Below are 18128 nucleotides of genomic sequence, written 5' to 3' on the forward strand. Positions count from 1 at the left end.
AGCAAGAGATTGAGAAGCATACATTTCTCTACGTGTTGATACGCTCTCCGTAGCGACGTGAGTAAGACCTTTAAACAGGTCAACATACACAAGGCTGCGGGGGCAAACGGATTACCAGGACGTGTGCCCCGGGCATGTGCTGACCAACTGGCAGGTGTCTTCACTGACATTTTCAACATGTGCCTGATTGAGTCTGTAATACCAACATTTTTCAAGCAGACCACCATAATCCCTGTGCCCAAGAACACAAAGGCAACCTGCCTAAATGACTACAGACCCGTAGCACTCACGTCCGTACCATGAAGTGCTTTGAAAGGTTGGTAATGGCTCACATCAACACAATTATCCCAGAAACCTTAGACCCACTCATTGCATACCGCTCAAACAGACCACAGATATGCAATCTCTATCTGCACTCCACACTGCCCTTTCCCACCTGGACAAAAGGACACTATGTGTGAGAATGCTATTCATTGACTACAGCTCAGCGTTCAACACCATAGTACCCTCAAAGCTCTCACTAAGCTAAGGATCCTGGGACTAAACACCTCCCTCTGCAACTGATCCTGGACTTCCTGACGGGCCACCCCCCAGGTGGTGAGGGTAGGTAGCAACACATCTGCCACGCTGATCCTCAACACTGGAGCTCCAGGGGTGCGTGCTCAGTCACCTGTACTCCCTGTTCACCCACGACTGCATGGCCAGGCACGACGCCACACACATCATTAAGTTTTGCAGACGACACAAGTGGTAGGCCTGATCACCGACAACAACGAGCGAGCCTATAGGGAGGTCAGAGACCTGGCCGGGTGGTGCCGAGATAACAACCTAACCCTCAACGTAACCAAACTAAGGAGTGATTGTGGACTACAGGAAAAGGAGGACCGAGCACGCCCCATTCTCATCGACGGGGCTATAGTGGAGCAAGTTGAGAGCTTCAAGATCCTTGGTGTCCACACAAACAAACTAGAATGGTCCAAACACACACAAGACAGTCGTGAAGAGGGCACGACAAAGCCTATTCCCCTCAGGAAACAAAAAAGATCTGGCATGGGTCCTGAGATCCTCAAAAGTTTACAGTTCTGCACATTCGAGACATTGACGGTTGATCACTTGCCTGTATATACTTGTCTTTTTACTGTTGTTTTATTTCTTTACCTACCTATTGTTCACCTAATACCTATTTTTTTTGCACTATTGGTTAGAGCCTGTAAGTAACATTTCACTGTAAGGTCTACTACACCTGTTGTATTCAGCGCACGTGACAAATAAACTTCGATTTGATCTGATCTCTAGGTCTTCCTTTCCTGTGGTGTCCTCATGAGAGCCAGTTTCATCATAGTGTCTGATGGTTTTTGTGACTGCACTTGAAGAAACTTTCAAAGTTCTTGAAATATTCCGGATTGACTGAGCTTCAGTGTCTTAAAGTAATGATGGACTGCTTATTTGAGCTGTTCTTGCCATAATACAGACTTGGTCTTTTACCAAATAGGGCTATCTTCTGTATACCATCCCCTACCTTGTCACAACAAAACTGATTGGCTCAAACGCATGAAGGAAAACATTCCACAAATTGACTTCTAACAAGGCACACCTTGTTATTGAAATGCATTCGAGGAGACTCCTCATGAAGCTGGTTGAGTGAATGCCAAGTGTGCAAAGCTGTCATCAAGGCAAAGTGTGGCTACTTGAAGAATCTCAAATATATTTTGATTTGTTCAAAAGTTTTTTTTGGTTACTACATGATTCCATATGTTATTTTCATAGTGTTGATGTCGTCACATTATTCTAAAATGTAGAAAATAGTAAAAATAAGAAAAAACCCTGAAATGAGTATGGTGTCCAAATTTGACAGGTACATATACACACACCAAGTACACATTAAACATTAAGAACACTTGCTCTTTCCATGACAGACTGACCAGGTGAATCTATTATCCCTCATTGATGTCACTTGTTAAATCCACTTCAAAATCAGTAGAGATGAAGGAGAGGAGACAGGTTAAAGATACAATTTTTTTAAAGCCTTGAGACATGGATTGCGTATGTGTACCCTCAGAGGGTGAATGGGCAAGACAAAAGATTAAAGTACTTTCAACGGGGTATGGTAGTAAGTTGCAGGCACACCTGTTTAAGTGTCAAGATCTGCACGCTGCTGGCGTCTTCAAGCTGAACAATTTCCTTTGTGTATCAAGAATTGTCCACCACCCAAAGGACATCCAGCCAACTTAACTGTGGGAAGCATTGGAGTGAACATGGGCACTTTCCCTGTGGAATGCTTTCGAAACCTTATAGAGTACATGACCCGATGAATTGAAGCTGTTCGTAGGAAAAAAAGGGGGTGGAACTCAATATTAGGAAGGTGTCCCTGTTTTGTACACTCAGAGTGTGTGTGTGTGTGTACATATATATATAATAACACACATCTAAACACACACAAACAGTTCAAAAGTTTGGGGTCACTTAGAAATGTCCTTGTTTTTGATCAGAAATACAGTGTAGACATAGTTAATGTTGTAAATGACTACTGTAGCTGGAAACGGCAGATTTTTTAATGGAATATTTACATAGGCGTACAGAGGCCCATTATCAGCAACCATCACTCCTGTGTTCCAATGGCACGTTGTGTTAGCCTTTTAAAATGACAAACTTGTATTAGCTAATTGATCATTAGAAAACACTTATTTTAATGGACATATTTTGTTGCTTTTCTTTAAAAAAAAAAAAATGTAAAAAGAGGAAATTTCTAAGTGACCCCAAACTTTTGAACGGTAGTGTATATAAACACACACACACACTACCTTCAGAAAGTGTTCAGACCCCTTGACTTTTTCCACATTTTGTTACATTACAGCATTATTCAAAAATGTATTAAATAATCTCAGCAATCTACACATAATGCCAAAGCACGTTTAAAAAAATTTTTTTTTTAATGTTTGCACATGAAATAGAAAACAGAATTACCTTATTTACATAAGTATTCAGACCCTTTGCTATGAGACTCGAAATTGAGCTCAGGTGCATCCTGTTTCCACAACTTGATTGGAGTCCACCTGTGGTAAATTCAATTGATTGGACATGATTTGGAAAGGCACACACCTGTCTATATAAGGTACCACAGTTGACAGTGCAGGTCAGAGCAAAAACCAAGCCATGAGGTCGAAGGAATTGTCCGTTGCGCTCCGAGACAGGATTGTGTCGATGCACAGATCGGGGGAAGGGTACACAAAAATGTCACGCTTGGAGTATGCCAAAAGGCACCTAAAGTCTCTCAGACCATTAGAAACCAGATTATCTGGTCTGATGAAACCAAGATTTAACTCTATGGCCTGAATGACATGGGTCAGGTCTGGATGAAACCTGGCACCATCCCGACAATGAAGCAGAGGTGGCAGCATCATGCTGTGGGGATGTTTTTCAGCGACAGGGACTGGGAGACTAGTCAGGATGGAGGGAAGAATGAACGGAGCAAAGTAGAGAGATCCTTGATGAAAACCTGCTCCAGAGCACTCAGGACCTCAGACTGGGGCGAAGGTTCACCTTCCTACAGGACAACATCCCTAAAGCAACACAGCCAAGAACAATGCAGGTGTGGCTTCGGGACAAGTCTCTGAATGTCCTTGAGTGGCCGAGCCAGAGGCAGGACTTGAACCTGATCTAACATCTCTGGAGATCTGAAAAGAGCTGTCCGCGACGCTCCCATCCAACCTGACAGAGCTTGAGAGGATCTGCAAGAGAAGAATGGGAAACTCCCCAAATACAGGTGTGCCAAGCTTGTAGCATCATACCCAAGAAGACTCTAGGCTGTATGCGCTGCAAAGGTTCTTCAACAAAGTACTGAGTTAAGGGTCTATATAAAAAAATGGAAAAAATGAAAAACATTTGCAAATATTTAAAAAAAACTGATTTGCTTTGTCATCATGAGGTATCGTGTGTAGATTTATGAGGGGAAAAAACTATTTAATCAATTTAGAATAAGGCTCTAACGTAACAAAATGTGGAAAAAGTCAAGGGGTTAGAATATTTCCGAACGCACTGTATGTGTATACACACACACCACCAGTCAAAAGTTCGGACACCTACTCATTCAAGGGTTTCTTTATTTTTACTATTTCTACATTGAAGAAATATAGTGAAGTCATCAAAACTATGAAACAGGTATATGGAATCATGTAGTAACCAAGAAAGTGTTACACAAGTCAAAATGTATTTTATATTTGAGATTCTTCAAGTAGCCACCCTTTGCCTGATGACATCTTTGCACACACACTTTTCATTCTCTCAACCAGCTTATGAGGTAGTCACCTGGAATGGATTTCAATTAACAGGTGTGCCTTGTTAAAAGTTAATTTGTGGAATTTCTTTCCATCTTAATGCTTTGAGCCAATCAGTTGTGTTGTGACAAGGTAGGGGTGGTATACAGAAGATAACCCTATTTGGTAAAAGACCAAGTCACATTATGGCAAGATCAGTCCAAATAAGCAAAGAGAAACGACAGTCCATAATTACTTAAAGACATGATGGTCAGTACTCTGAAAAAATGTCAAGAACTTTGAAAGTTTCTGCAAGAACATTTTTAAAAACCAAGCGCTATGATGAAACTGGTTCTCATCAGGACTGACACAGGAAAGAAAGACCCAGCGTTACCTTCTGCTCCAGAGGATAAGTTCATTAGAGTTTAACACGGTCCAATTTGTTGCAAAGAAACACCAATAAGATGAAGAGACTTGCTTGGGTCAAGAAACACAAGCAATAGACATCGGACTGGTGGAAATGAGTGCAAATTTGAGATTTTTGGTTCCAACCGCCGTGTCTTTGTGAGACGCAGAGTAGGTGAACGGATGATCYCTGCACKTGTGGTTCCCACCATGAAGCATGGAGGAARAGGTGTGATGGTGCTTTGCTGGCGACACTCTCAGTGACTCATTTAGAATTCAAGGCACACTTAACCAGCATAGCTACCACAGCATTCTGCAGCGACATGCCATCCCATCTGGTGTGCGCTTAGTGAGAATATMATTTGTTCGTCAACAGGACAATGACCCAAAACACCTCCAGACTGCGTAAGGGCTATTTGACCAAGGAGAGTGATGGAGTGCTGCATCAGATGACCTGGCCTCCACAATCACCCAACCTCAACCCTATTGTGATGGTTTGGGATGAGTTGGACCACAGAGTGAAAGAAAAGCAGCCAACAAGTGCTCAGCATATGAGGGAACTCCTTCAAAAATATTGAAGCATTCCTCATGAAGCTGGTTGAGAGAATACCAAGTGTGCAAAGCTGTCATCAAGGCTTCTTTGAAGAATCTAAAACAAAATCTATTTTGATTTTTAAACAATTTTTTAGTTAGTACATGATTCCATATGTGTTATTTCATAGTTTGTCTTCATTATTATTCTACAATGTAGAAAATAAAGAAAAMCCCTTGAATGAGTAGGTGTGTCCAAACTTTTGACTGGTACTGTACACACMRGTGGAGGCTGCTGAGGGGGAGGATGGCTCATAATAATGGCTGGAACGGAGCGAATGGAATGGCATCAAACTACACTTTTGATGTACTTGATAGTATTCTACTCAGTCCGCTGCAGCCATTACCACGAGCCCATCCTCCCTTAATTAAAGGTGCCACGAACCTCCTGTAACACACACACACACACACACAGAGAGTGTACAAAACATTAGGAACACCTTCCAAAACATTAGGAACACCTTTCCCCTCAGAACAGCCTCAATTCCTCTGGGAATGGACTCTACAAGGTGTCGAAAGCTGGATGTCCTTTGGATGGTGGGCTAGTCTTGACACCAACGGGAAACTGTTGAGCATGAAAAACACAGCAGCATTGCAGTTCTTGACACAMTCAAACAGGTGCGCCTGGAACATAATACCATWCACCGTTCAAAGGCACTTTAATATTTTGTCTTGCCCATTCAACCTCAATGGCACACATACACAATCCGTCTCAATTGTCTCAAGGCTTAAAAAACATTGTTTAACCCGTCTCCTCCCCATTCAACTACATCAGCCTTTCTTAAAATATGTTTATGGTGGGTCGCGATGTGTCAAGAGTAAATGTATAATTATTTAATGAATTATTGGAATTGATTTGGCCAAGTGCAACTGCGGTGTCTGCTCAGCTTGGCAGCTGCGCGATAGGGAGACGCCCGTGTGCTTCGCAGTTTTCTTGAAGATCACTCCGCRACACACGATGCAGCGCTGTCGTTCAGCAGCAGACGATGCGCTGTCAGCCACTGACTTGTCATTCCCACTCGCCAACCCTCACCGCTGTCATCAAATGGTCTCATGCTAGCMACAAGTTTTGACTGAGCTCAATCGTCATGAAACGCCAATACACTGATGAGTTCCTCCCTCTTTCATAAAAACTTTGAGAAATAAAGAGAAGCTCCCTCAATGTGTTTTGTGCGGGGAAGTGCTTAGTAATGAGTCAATCAAAACGAACAAATTCATATAACGACACGTCATGACCAAACATCCACAGCGTGACGGTATACCCARGGAATTATTTCAGAACAGGGCAGAATGCTTCAGGAAACAGTGCTTCGACAGTAGAAAAGTMARTCAGCTAGCAAGGCATTGTTGTCATTTTATAAACAGGTGTTAAGCAGAAATAAGGGAGTACTATCTCATAGTAGTAACGTTATATGTGAGTTTCTCTTTCAAACAATCCCCTGGCCTTGTACACAGGTAATAGCTAACGTTAGCCAAAGCAAGCTASCTAGCTACTGATAGTGCAACCCTAAGTAACAGTACAGATTAAGATGAAAAATTATCAGGCCTACTGTACATCTTACTGTAGAAATTATTGTTGAAAACAAGTCTAGGTTGGAACCTTTGCTGTTAAAATACAAGTCATCATTTTTATTCTGAATTGGAATAAACTGATTGAAGCAAGATACTTTGAGACAAACACACACACAGTTCTGGGTTTCTCATCTACAGCAGGAAGCGGTCTCCTGCCTGAGAAAGCAATAGATATTCTGGTCTAGTTTGGCACCACATGCCCATGTCAGTCAGGGTTCTCAACTCTGGATTACTTAAAAAACAAGTACAGAAACAGTCTCAATGCTGAGCATGACCTCAGTGTTGTACTGTCAAAAACTGATCCCAGAATAGACCTGCTTGTTGAAAACTTCAACCAGTCACACATCTCTCATTAGCACTGTGTGTGTGTGTGTGTGTGTGTGTCTTTCCTGGTCTACATCTGTGTGAATGTTTTTTTTAAATTGAACCTTTATTTAACTAGGCAAGTCAGTTAAGAACCAATTCTTATTTACAATGACGGCATACCCCAGCCAAACCTGGTCGACACTGGGATAATTGTGCGCCGCCTATGGGACTCCCAATCGCGTCTGGATGAGATACAGCCTGGATCAATCAGTTTATTCCAGTTCAGCATAAAAATGATGACTTCTATTTTAACAGCAAAGGTTCCAACCTAGACTTGTTTTCAACAATAATTTCTACAGTAAGATGTACAGTAAGTCTGATCATATACTTAGGGTTGCACTATCAAAAAGCCTGCGTGTCAGTTCTGTTATGCATCTGTGTGATGTGATCAATCAGTTTGTTCCAGTTSAGAATGAAAATTAGTTATTGAATTTTAACAGCAACAGCTCCAACCTAGACAGATATGTAAGAGTTTTTAAATGGGGGAAAATAAACATGATTAGCTATTGATATGGCCATTTAATTTAATTGTTATTAGATTTTGGTCTATATTGCATTTGTTTTAGGCATAAGGGCATTGAAATGTACCAATATTTACGTATAGTTTCATACGTTCCTAAGCTTGGGTCCCAGGAAATGAGATTTTCTCATTTGGGTTCCAGGCTGAAAAAGTTTAAGAACCCCTGATCTACAGATTGAAGAGGACTTAACAAGTGACATCCATAAGGGATCATAGCTTTCACCTGGTCAGTCTGTCATAGAAAGAGCAGGTGTTCCTAATGTTCTCTACACTCAGTGTCTATAGACTAGGCTTGTGGTAGTATCGAGAGCCATGGATGGACTCACTTTTTCAGGTGCATAACTACAGTGGGGAGGAGGGTCAGCTTTTTTAACGCTGGCTTCTTCTGAGCGTTCAGTGTTCTGTCCTCCTGTAAATCACATAGAATGGTACACCCACACCAGTATTGTGAAGACCTATGACAGAACACACATTTTGGGGCCAGAACCTCACCTCTGCAGCTTCTGTCATCTTGGTGATCATAGCGCTGACCACGTCATCAGCATCACTGATGAACGTTCCCCCATCGCGGTTCCGTCGTCGCTTCCCGCTCTGGGCCTTCTTACGAGCCAGCATCACGTCAAAGTCCGACATGAAACTGGTGCTGAATAGAAACAGAGTCAGCCATGCCTCCACTATAGAATGAAAGTATAGTGGCAAGTGGAAAATCGACTGATTGAAAACATTGACAGAGATACATGAGATTACTCACTCTTGGCCACCACCCCTGTCCACGCCCTCATCAGAATCAGAGTCATCTGCCATTGTTTTCTTTGCAGAGGCCTGAGATTGGCTCTTATCCCCCTCCAGATCCTCCTGATTGAAACCCTATTGGTGCAGAAACAACATCAGCCGTAGGGAACAGGAATCAGATGCGGTATAGTTTCGGTGTCTAGACAATTCCCGAGAGTCCCTAAACCTTTGGGGGCGGTTTCCCAGACTCATTAAGCTTGATCTATGATTGGGAAACCGACCCTTGGTGTTCACAGATCTGAAAAGGACGGGATATGGTAGTTTGACCTTTTCACTGTGTTTTTCAAATTTGACGTTATGGCGGTATTTGATGTTACTGAATAATAAAGGTTCTAGGGTAAATACGTTTTATGGGAGTGCATGACCCCAGGCTGGCAACAAATTAATTCTAAGTGTTTTTAAATGGGCTTGCTCCAATCTTCAACCAAACTTAGTGCATTCGGGAAAGTATTCAGACCACWTCACATTTTGTTACGTTACAGCCTTATTCTAAAATGGATTAAAATAAAACKCAATCTACACACAATACCCCATAATGACAAAGCMAAAACAGTTATTTTTAATACACTTTTTTGCACATTTATTAACATAAATATTCAGACCCTTTTTACTCAGGTGCATCCTTTTTCCGTTGATCATGCTTGAGATGTTTCTACAACTTGATTGGTGTCCACCTGTGSTAAATTCTATGAATTGGATTTGGAAAGGCACACCTGTCTATATRRAAAGGTCCCACAGTTGACAGTGCATGTCAGTTATAAATTATGCTTTGGATGGTGTATCAATACACCCAGTCACTACAAAGAGTTTAATGGCKGGGATGGGAATAAAATTGAGGATGGATCAACAACATTGTAGTTACTCCACAACACTAACCTAAATGACAGAGTGAAAAGGAAGCCTGTACAGAATAAAAATATTCCAAAATTTGTTTGCACTTTTTGTCCTGAATACAAAGCATTATTTTTGGGGCAAATCTAACATCATCACTGAGTACCAATCTTCATACTTTCAAGCATGGTGGTGGCTGCATCATGTTATGGGTATGCTCTTCATCGGCAAGGACTAGGGAGTTTTTTGGGGGGATGAAAAGAAACGTAATAGAGCTAAGCACAGGCAAAATCCCACAAAAGAAAAACTGGTTCAGTCTGCTTTCCAACAGACACTGGGAGACAAATTCACCTTTCAGCAGGTCAATAAYCTAAAACACAAGGCCAAATATACACTGGAGTTGCTTACCAAGATGACTAATGTYCCTGAGTGGTATAGTTACAGTTTTGACTTTAATGGGCTTGAAAATCTATGGTAAGACTTGAAAATGGCTGTCTAACAATGATCAACAATAAGAGCTAAAAAKAAATATATTGTACAATCCAGGTGTGCAAAGCTCTAAGAGACTTACCCAAAAGACTCAGCTTTAATCCCTGCCAAAGGTGATTCTGACATGTATCTAATCAAGATACTGTATATTTGTGTTTTATTTCTCAATATAAAAAAAAAAATCCATAAATTTCTTTCACTTTGTCAGAGTATTCTGTGTAGATAAAAAAGAAAATCTATCAATTTTAATCCCATTTTGTAACAACAAAAAGTGGAAAAAGTCAAGGAGTTTGACTACTTTCTTTAGGCACTGTATCTACCTCGACTTGGTACTGGTACCCCGTGTATATAGCCAAGTTATYGTTACTCACTGTATGTATTATTACTTTGCTATTATTTCTCCATTTTCTTTCTCTCTGCATTGTTGGGAAGATACCGTAAGTAAGCATTTCACTGTTGTTCACGAAGCATGTGTCGAATAAAATTTGATTTGTACAACTCACCGTAAACTCTTCCCCCTCTTCATCGCCAGAGTCACCAAAAATGTCTGCAATCATTTTCCTATACGAGAGAGCATACCATACTAACTACAACACACACATCCTTTCAGTACATACAGTGCATTCGGGAAGTATTCAGACCCCTTCACTTTTTCCACATTTTGTTACATTACAGCCTTATTCTAAAATGGATTAAATACATTTTTCCCTCATCATTCTACACACAATATCCCATAATGACAAAGCAAAAACAGTATTCAGACCCTTTGCTATGAGACTCGAAATTGAGTTCAGGTGCATCCTGTTTCCATTGATCATCCTTGAGGTGTTTTCACAACTTGATTGGTGTCYACCGGTGGTAAATTCAATTTATTGGACATGATTTGGAAAGGCACACCTGTCTATATAAGGTCCCACAGTTGACAGTGGATGTAAGAGCAAAAACCAAGCCAYRAGGTMGAAATAATTGTCCGTAGAGCCCCGAGACAGGATTGTGTCACAGATCTGAGGAAGGRYACCAAAAAATGTCTGCAGCATTGAAGGTCCTCAAGAACACAGTGGCCTCCATCATTATTAAATTGAAGAAGTTTGGAACCACCAAGACTCTTCCTAGAGCTGGCCGCCCGGCCAAACTGAGCAATCGAGGGAGACGGGTCTTGGTCAGGGAGGTGACCAAGAACCCGATAGTCACTCTGATAGAGCTCCAGAGTTCCTCTGCAGAGWTGGGAGAACCTCCCCGAAGGACAACCATCTCTGCAGCACTCCACCAATCAGTGGGGATGTTTTTCAGCGGCAGGGACTGGGGGACTAGTCAGGATCGAGGGAAAGATGAACGGMGCAAAGTACAGTGAGATCCTTGATGAAAACCTGCTCTGGAGCGCTCAGGACCTCAGATTGGGGCGAAGGTTCACCTTCCAATAGGACAACGACCTTAAGCACACAGCCAAGACTACACAGGAGTGGCTTGGGTACAAGTCTCAGTCCTTGAGTGGCCCAGCCAGAGCCAGGACTTGAACCTGTTCGAACATCTCTGGAGACCTAAAAAATAGCTGTACAGCGATGCTCCCCATCCAACCTGACAGAGCTTGAGAGGATTTGCAGAGAAGAATGGGAGAAACTCCTCAAATAGAGTTGTGCCAAGCTTGTAGCGTCATACCCAGGAAGCCTCWAGTCTGTAATCGCTGCCAAAGGTGCTTCAACAAAGTACTGAGTAAAGGGTCTGAATAGTTATGTAAATGTGATATTTCAGTTTTATTTATAAAAAATAAAAAAACGTTTTGCTTTGTCATTATGGGGCATTGTGTGTAGATTGATGAGGGGGAAAAAACGTTCATCCATTTTAGAGGCTGTAACGTTACAAAATGTGGAAAATGTCAAGTGGTCTGAATACTTTCCAAATRCACTGTACAGAGCTACTTCATACCCCAGCACATTGACTCAGTACTTGTAACTGTTATTTTTACTCATTGTTATTCACTAAGTATTTATTCCTTGTGTCACTATTTTAATATCATTTTTTGCAATCTATCTGTAACTCTGTATTGTTGGAAAGGGACCCATAAGTAACCATTTCACTGTTAGTCTATACCTGTTGTTTACGAAGCATTTGATTGGATTTATGTCAAGTTCCACAAAGAAAATACTACTACTACTTTCCTTACAGTAAGAATCTCAAAGCGCATAAAAACGAAAGTAAACAACAAATTGTCATTTGTGTAAGGAAAATCATAACTAAAAAGGAGTGTGTGTGGGGGAGAGGGGGATCAGAATACTTACTCTTCCTCGTCGCCTGAATCGCTGTCGCTACCAAACAGTGTTTTCTCGTCCTTCTTCCCTCCTTCCACCTTCTGTCCATCATCCTCGTCTTCGCTTTCTGAGCCCAGTTCCCGCAGTTTGGCCATGGTTTTGTCGTGCGCCTCTGAGCCTGCGTCACTGTCGGAGCTGTCATCGTCAGACACAGCGCGGCTCTTCTTCACCACTGAGGAAGAGAAGTCACCATCATTATCATCATTACCATCACTACCAGTGTAGTGTACACTATGTAGGAAATAGCGGGTAATTTAAGATGCAGCCTTATATCACCACACTAGCTAGCCATCATAGATTTCAAGATAAGGTGTGCCTCATAAATGGCAACCTATTCCCCATACAGTACATTACTTTTGACTAGAGCCACCCAACTGCACATGCCCAGCTACCGGTCTGTCATATTACCTGGTTCGTCAGCCTTCTCCTCCTCACCTTCACTGTCTGACAGGATGGCTTTCTTCCTCTTCACTGTAACAGTATATAGATATCAAAATCACATTAACATACCGACAGATAGATGGAGTTAAACTCAGCAGAAAAAGAAACGTCCCTTTTTCACGACCTGTCTTTCAAAGATAATTCGTAAAAATCCAAATAACTTCACMGATCTTCATTGTAAATGGTTTAAACACTGTTTCCCATGCTTGTTCAATGAACCATAATTAATGAACATGCACCTGTGGAACGGTTGTTAAGACACTAACAGCTTACAGACGGTAGGCAATTAAGGTCAAAGTCTAGAATTAGGAGCACCGAAAGAGGCCTTTCTACTGGATAAAAAAAAAGAGAAAAAAAGAAAGATGCCAGGGTCTGCTCATCTGCCTTAGAATGCGCAGGGAGGCATGCAGGATGAGGCCAGGGAATAAATTACAATGTCTGTACTAGAGTCGACCGATTATGATTTTTCAACACCAGGATACCGATTATTGGAGGACAAAAAAGGCCGATACCGATTAATCGGCCGATTAAAATAATAATATGTATTTTTATATACACTGCTCAAAAAAATAAAGGAACATAACACACAATGTACTCCAAGTCAATCACACTTCTGTGAAATCAAACTGTCCACTTAGGAAGCAACACTGATTTACAATAAAATTTCACAAGCTGTTGTGCAAATGGAATAGCAACAGGTGGAAATTATAGGCAATTAGCAAGACACCCCCAATAAAGGAGTGGTTCTGCAGGTGGTGACACAGACCACTTCTCAGTTCCTATGCTTCCTGGCTGATGTTTTGGTCACTTTTGAATGCTGGCGGTGCTTTCACTCTAGTGGTAGCATGAGACGGAGTCTAAACCACACACAAGTGGCTCAGGTAGTGCAGCTCATCCAGGAGTGGCACATCATGCGAGCTGTGGCAGAAGGTTTGCTGTGTCTGTCAGCGTAGTGTCCAGAGCATGGAGGCGCTACCAGGAGACAGGCCAGTACATCAGGAGATGTGGAGGAGGCCGTAGGAGGGAAACAACCCAGCAGCAGGACCGCTACCTCCGCCTTTGTGCAAGGAGGAGAACTGCAGAGCCCTGCAAAAAACCTCCAGTAGAGCAGGCACAAATGTGCATGTGTCTGCTCAAACGGTCAGAAACAGACTCCATGAGGGTGGTATGAGGGCCCGACGTCCACAGGTGGGGGTTGTGCTTACAGCCCAACACCGTGCAGGCGTTTGGCATTTGCCAGAGAACACCAAGATTGGCAAATTCGCCACTGCGCCTGTGCTCTCTACAGATGAAGCAGGTTCAACTGAGCACGTGACAGACGTGACAGTCTGGAGACGCCGTGGAGAACGTTCTGTTGCCTGCAACATCCTCCAGCATGACCGGTTTGGCGGTGGATCAGTCATGGTGTGGGGTGGCATTTCTTTGGGGGCACAGCCCTCCATGTGCTCGCCAGAGGTAGCCTGACTGCCATTAGGTACGAGATGAGATCCTCAGACCCCTTGTGAGACCATATGCTGGTGCGGTTGGCTGGGTTCCTCCTATGCAAGACAATGCTAGATCATGTGGCTGGAGTGTGTCAGCAGTTCCTGCAAGAGGAAGGCATGATGCTATGGACGGGCCGCCGTTCCCCAGACATGAATCCAATTGAGCACATCTGGGGACATCATGTCTCGGCTCCATCCACCAACGCCACGTTGCACCACAGACTGTCCAGGAGTTGGCGGATGCTTTAGTCCAGGTCTGGGAGGAGATCCCTCAGGAGACCAGCCGCCACTCATCAGGAGCATGCCCAGGCGTTGTAGGGAGGTCATACAGGCACGTGGAGCACAACACTCTAGCCCTTATTGATTGACTTTTGTTTAAGACATTACATCAAAGTTGGATCAGCCTGTAGTGTGGTTTTCCACTTTAATTTTGAGTGTGATCCAAATCCAGAATCCATGGGTTGATAATTTGATTTCCATATGATCATTTTGTGTGATTTTGTTGTCAGCACATTCAACTATGTAAAGAAAAGTATTTAATAAGTATTTCATTCATTCAGATTTAGGATGTGTTATTTAGTGTTCCTTTATTTTTTTGAGCAGTGATATAATATATATTATATTATCTACACACCACACCTTTTTGTAATAATGACAATGCAACAATACTGAATGAACAATGAACCTTTTATTTTAATTAATTAAATAATAAAATCAATTTAGTCTCAAATATGTTAAACAAAACCACAGCTTTCATGGGTCTTCAATATCCCGTTAAGTTTTAGGTTGTAGTGCAGAAAGCAGAGTTGTCTGCATGGTCCTGTGTCAGTCTGCTCCCGTGAAACACAGACCTTATTTGAAGTAGATCAAGATTTTCTATGGAAGACATGAACGGTAAATAACGAAGGAACCCTTTCAAGTTCAGCGCAAGTTATTACAGGAATTATAATGCGTCGACTATTTCTCTCTAAACCATATACCTTTGACTAATCCGGAAACTATCACCTCGAAAACAAAACGTTTATTCGTTACGTATTTTTCTAACGGGTGGCATTCACGAGTCTAAATATCCTGTTATTGCACAACCTCAATGTTTGTCATAATTACGTAAATTCTGGCAAATTAGTTCGCAAGAGAGCCAGGCGGCCCAAACTGTTGCATATACCCTGACTCTGCGTGCAATGAACGCAAGAGAAATGACACAATTTCACCTGGTTAATATTGCCTGCTATCTGTATTGTTTCGAAACTGCATTGTTGGTTAAGGGCTCGTAAGTAAGCATTTCACTGTAAGGTCTACACCTGTTGTATTCGGCACATGTGACTAATAAAATTTGATTTCACTCTCCCGAAACGGACGACAAATACAACTGGATTTGTTATCCCTTTCATGCCCTCCCTTTCATGCCCATGCCCTGCCACTTACCGACATCTGAACAAGAGAGCCTCATCAAAATTGCAACAAGCGGTTTTGTGAAAATTGAATTTAAATCAGAAGCCACTGCCAGATTTCTGGATAGGGCTGTGCTCMGAGTATCCTGCCTTGGCAAAACGTGYTGTTAAGACACTGATGCCCTTTAAAACTTGTTTGGGATAGGGGGCAGCATTTTCACTTTTGGTTGAATAGCATGCCCAGAGTGAACTGCCTCCTACTCAGCCCCAGATCCTAATATATGCATTATTATTAGTATTGGRTAGAAAACACTCTGAAGTTTCTAAAACTGTTTGAATCATGTCTGTGAGTATAACAGAACTCATGTGGCAGGCAAAAACCTGAGAAAAAATCCAAACAGGAAGTGGAAAATCTGAGGTTTGTAGTTTTTGAACTCACCCCAATCAAATACACTTTGGGATATGGGTATTTTCTCACTTMCTAATGCTTCCACTAGATGTCAACCGTTTTTAGAACGTGGTTTCAGGCTTCTCATGTGAAGGGGGGCCGGATGGGAGATGTTTGAGTAAGGGGTCTGCCTACAGCCTCGTTCTCAGTCACGCGCTTTCACTTGAGGTTTCTCTCGTCCCAGTGCTTTTCTACAGACAATAGAATTCTCCGGTTGGAACAATATTGAACATTTATGATAAAAACACCCTAAAGATTGATTCTATACTTAGTTTGACAAGTTTCTTCGACCTGTAATATATTTTTTTGAAAGTTTCTTCCGAATGGACCAGATGGCGCTTTTGGATTGTTTACCAAACGTCCTAACAAAAGAAGATACTGGACATAAATGGGACATAAATGATGGACATTATCAAAACAAAACAAGCATTTATTGTGGAACTGCGATTCCTGGGAGTGCATTCTGATGAAGATCAAAAGGTAAGTGAATATTTATTATACTATTTATGAATAATGTTGACAACCCAACATGGCGGTTATTAAAGTTTTTTTGAAATCTGACAGCGGTTGCATTAAGGAGAAGTGTATCTAAAGTTTCATTTATAATAGCTGTATTTTCATCAACATTTATTATGAGTATTCCTGTGAATTCTTGTGGCTCTCTGCAATATCACTGCATGTTTTGGAACTACTGAATCTAACACACCAATGTAAAATACGATTTTTGGATATAAATATGAACTTTACCGAACAAAACATACATGTATTGTGTAACATGAAGTCCTATGAGTGTCATCTGATGAAGATCATCAAAGGTTAGTGATTCATTTTATCTCTATTTGTGCTTTTTGTGAACCCTCTCTTTGGCGGGAAAAATGGCTGGATTCATTTGTGACTTGGTGGTGACCTAACAATCATTTGTGGAGCTTTCGCTGTAAAGCATTTTTTAAATCAGACACTGTGGCTGGATTAACAAGAATTGTATCTTTAAAATGGTGCCTAATACTTGTATGTTTGAGAAATTAGATTTATGAGATTTGTATTTGGCGCCCTGCATTTTTATTGGCTGTTGGCGCTAGCGGAACCCCAGTCCTAGACAGGTTAAACCACGTACCTATGTGAGAGTATATTCTCGGCCCTCACTAGCATGAAAACTAAATACAGGCACAGACTGTGTGTGGGAAATGATTTAAGACAGACTCTCCAATACAACATTGCAGAGTTATGTGCACACCCTTCTCATTTACCTGTGGCTATTAACATTTTTTCTTGAACAAATAAGGTTTTATATGTAAGAATCCTAAATAAAGAGCAAAAATATTGATTATTATTATATTATTATTTGTGCCCTGGTCCTATAAGGGCTCTTTGTCACTTCCCACGAGCCGGGTTGTGAGAAAAACTAATTCTCATGTTTAATTAATGTATCGTATACTGTGTGTGTTTGGCAAGCTTACAATGATGGCAAAAAACAACATTTGAGAGTGCGCTGACCCTGGTACGCAGCTGGAGGTTGAATGTTGGAAGGTGTACGGGACTATAAAAAGTTTGGGAACCACTGGTATAAACAATAACATGGAACTGTTGTAGTATGAATGTGTGTACTAAACCAGAGCATGTCGATATCTAGAGCAAGTGAATAGAAAATATTTTTGAATAGGGATCAGTAGATTGTGCACTTATCAAGAGTCAACTGATGTAAATTGCACCTACTTGGCATCTCGTCGTCATCCTCACTAACTTCCACCACCTGTTTTGCGGGACTCTCCTTCTCCTGGTCACTGCCTGCAGCTGCTTTCACTGGCCGAGCCTCCACCTCATCCTCACTGTCGGAGTGGATTACAGCCTTCCACTTCCCTTTATTCTCACCGCCCTCCTCTCCATCAGACTCTATCTGCGCTTTGTGTTTGGGTGCCTCAATCTCAGAGTCACTGCGTGCAGTCGAGTGTCTGCTCCGGGCTGGGGATGGGGGCCGGTTCTCGTTCTCAGAGTCGCTCCCGGCTGCATCCCGTTTGGTTTCTTTCTCCTCCATGTCGGAGGTACTGCCTCTGCGTTTGGGCGGGGACTCCTCCATGTCGGAGGTGCTGCCTCTGCGTTTGGGCGGGGACTCCGCCATGTCGGAGGTGATGGCTCCGCGTTTGGGCGGGGACTCCGCCATGTCGGAGGTGATGGCTACGCGTTTGGGCGGGGAATCCTCCATGTCGGAGGTGCTGCCTCCGCGTTTGGGCGGGGAATCCTC

The 18128-nt window shown here is 42.2% G+C and overlaps 1 protein-coding gene across 1 annotated transcript in view; it reads right to left on the reverse strand.

Annotated features, from left to right (window-relative positions):
• LOC111949683 (protein IWS1 homolog) overlaps nt 1-18128 on the reverse strand; it is a 46564-nt gene that overhangs the window by 15512 nt on the left and 12924 nt on the right. Inside the window, exons 6-12 of the mRNA XM_070433920.1 lie at nt 17603-18125; nt 12534-12596; nt 12096-12297; nt 10323-10380; nt 8459-8574; nt 8200-8350; nt 8034-8116 (exon numbers count right to left, since the gene is read on the reverse strand). Of these exons, the coding sequence (XP_070290021.1) occupies nt 8034-8116; nt 8200-8350; nt 8459-8574; nt 10323-10380; nt 12096-12297; nt 12534-12596; nt 17603-18125 (1196 nt within the window). The remainder of the gene's footprint in view (nt 1-8033; nt 8117-8199; nt 8351-8458; nt 8575-10322; nt 10381-12095; nt 12298-12533; nt 12597-17602; nt 18126-18128) is intronic.

Source organism: Salvelinus sp. IW2-2015, linkage group LG22, assembly GCF_002910315.2.
Source record: "Salvelinus sp. IW2-2015 linkage group LG22, ASM291031v2, whole genome shotgun sequence".
NCBI lineage: Eukaryota > Metazoa > Chordata > Actinopteri > Salmoniformes > Salmonidae > Salvelinus > Salvelinus sp. IW2-2015.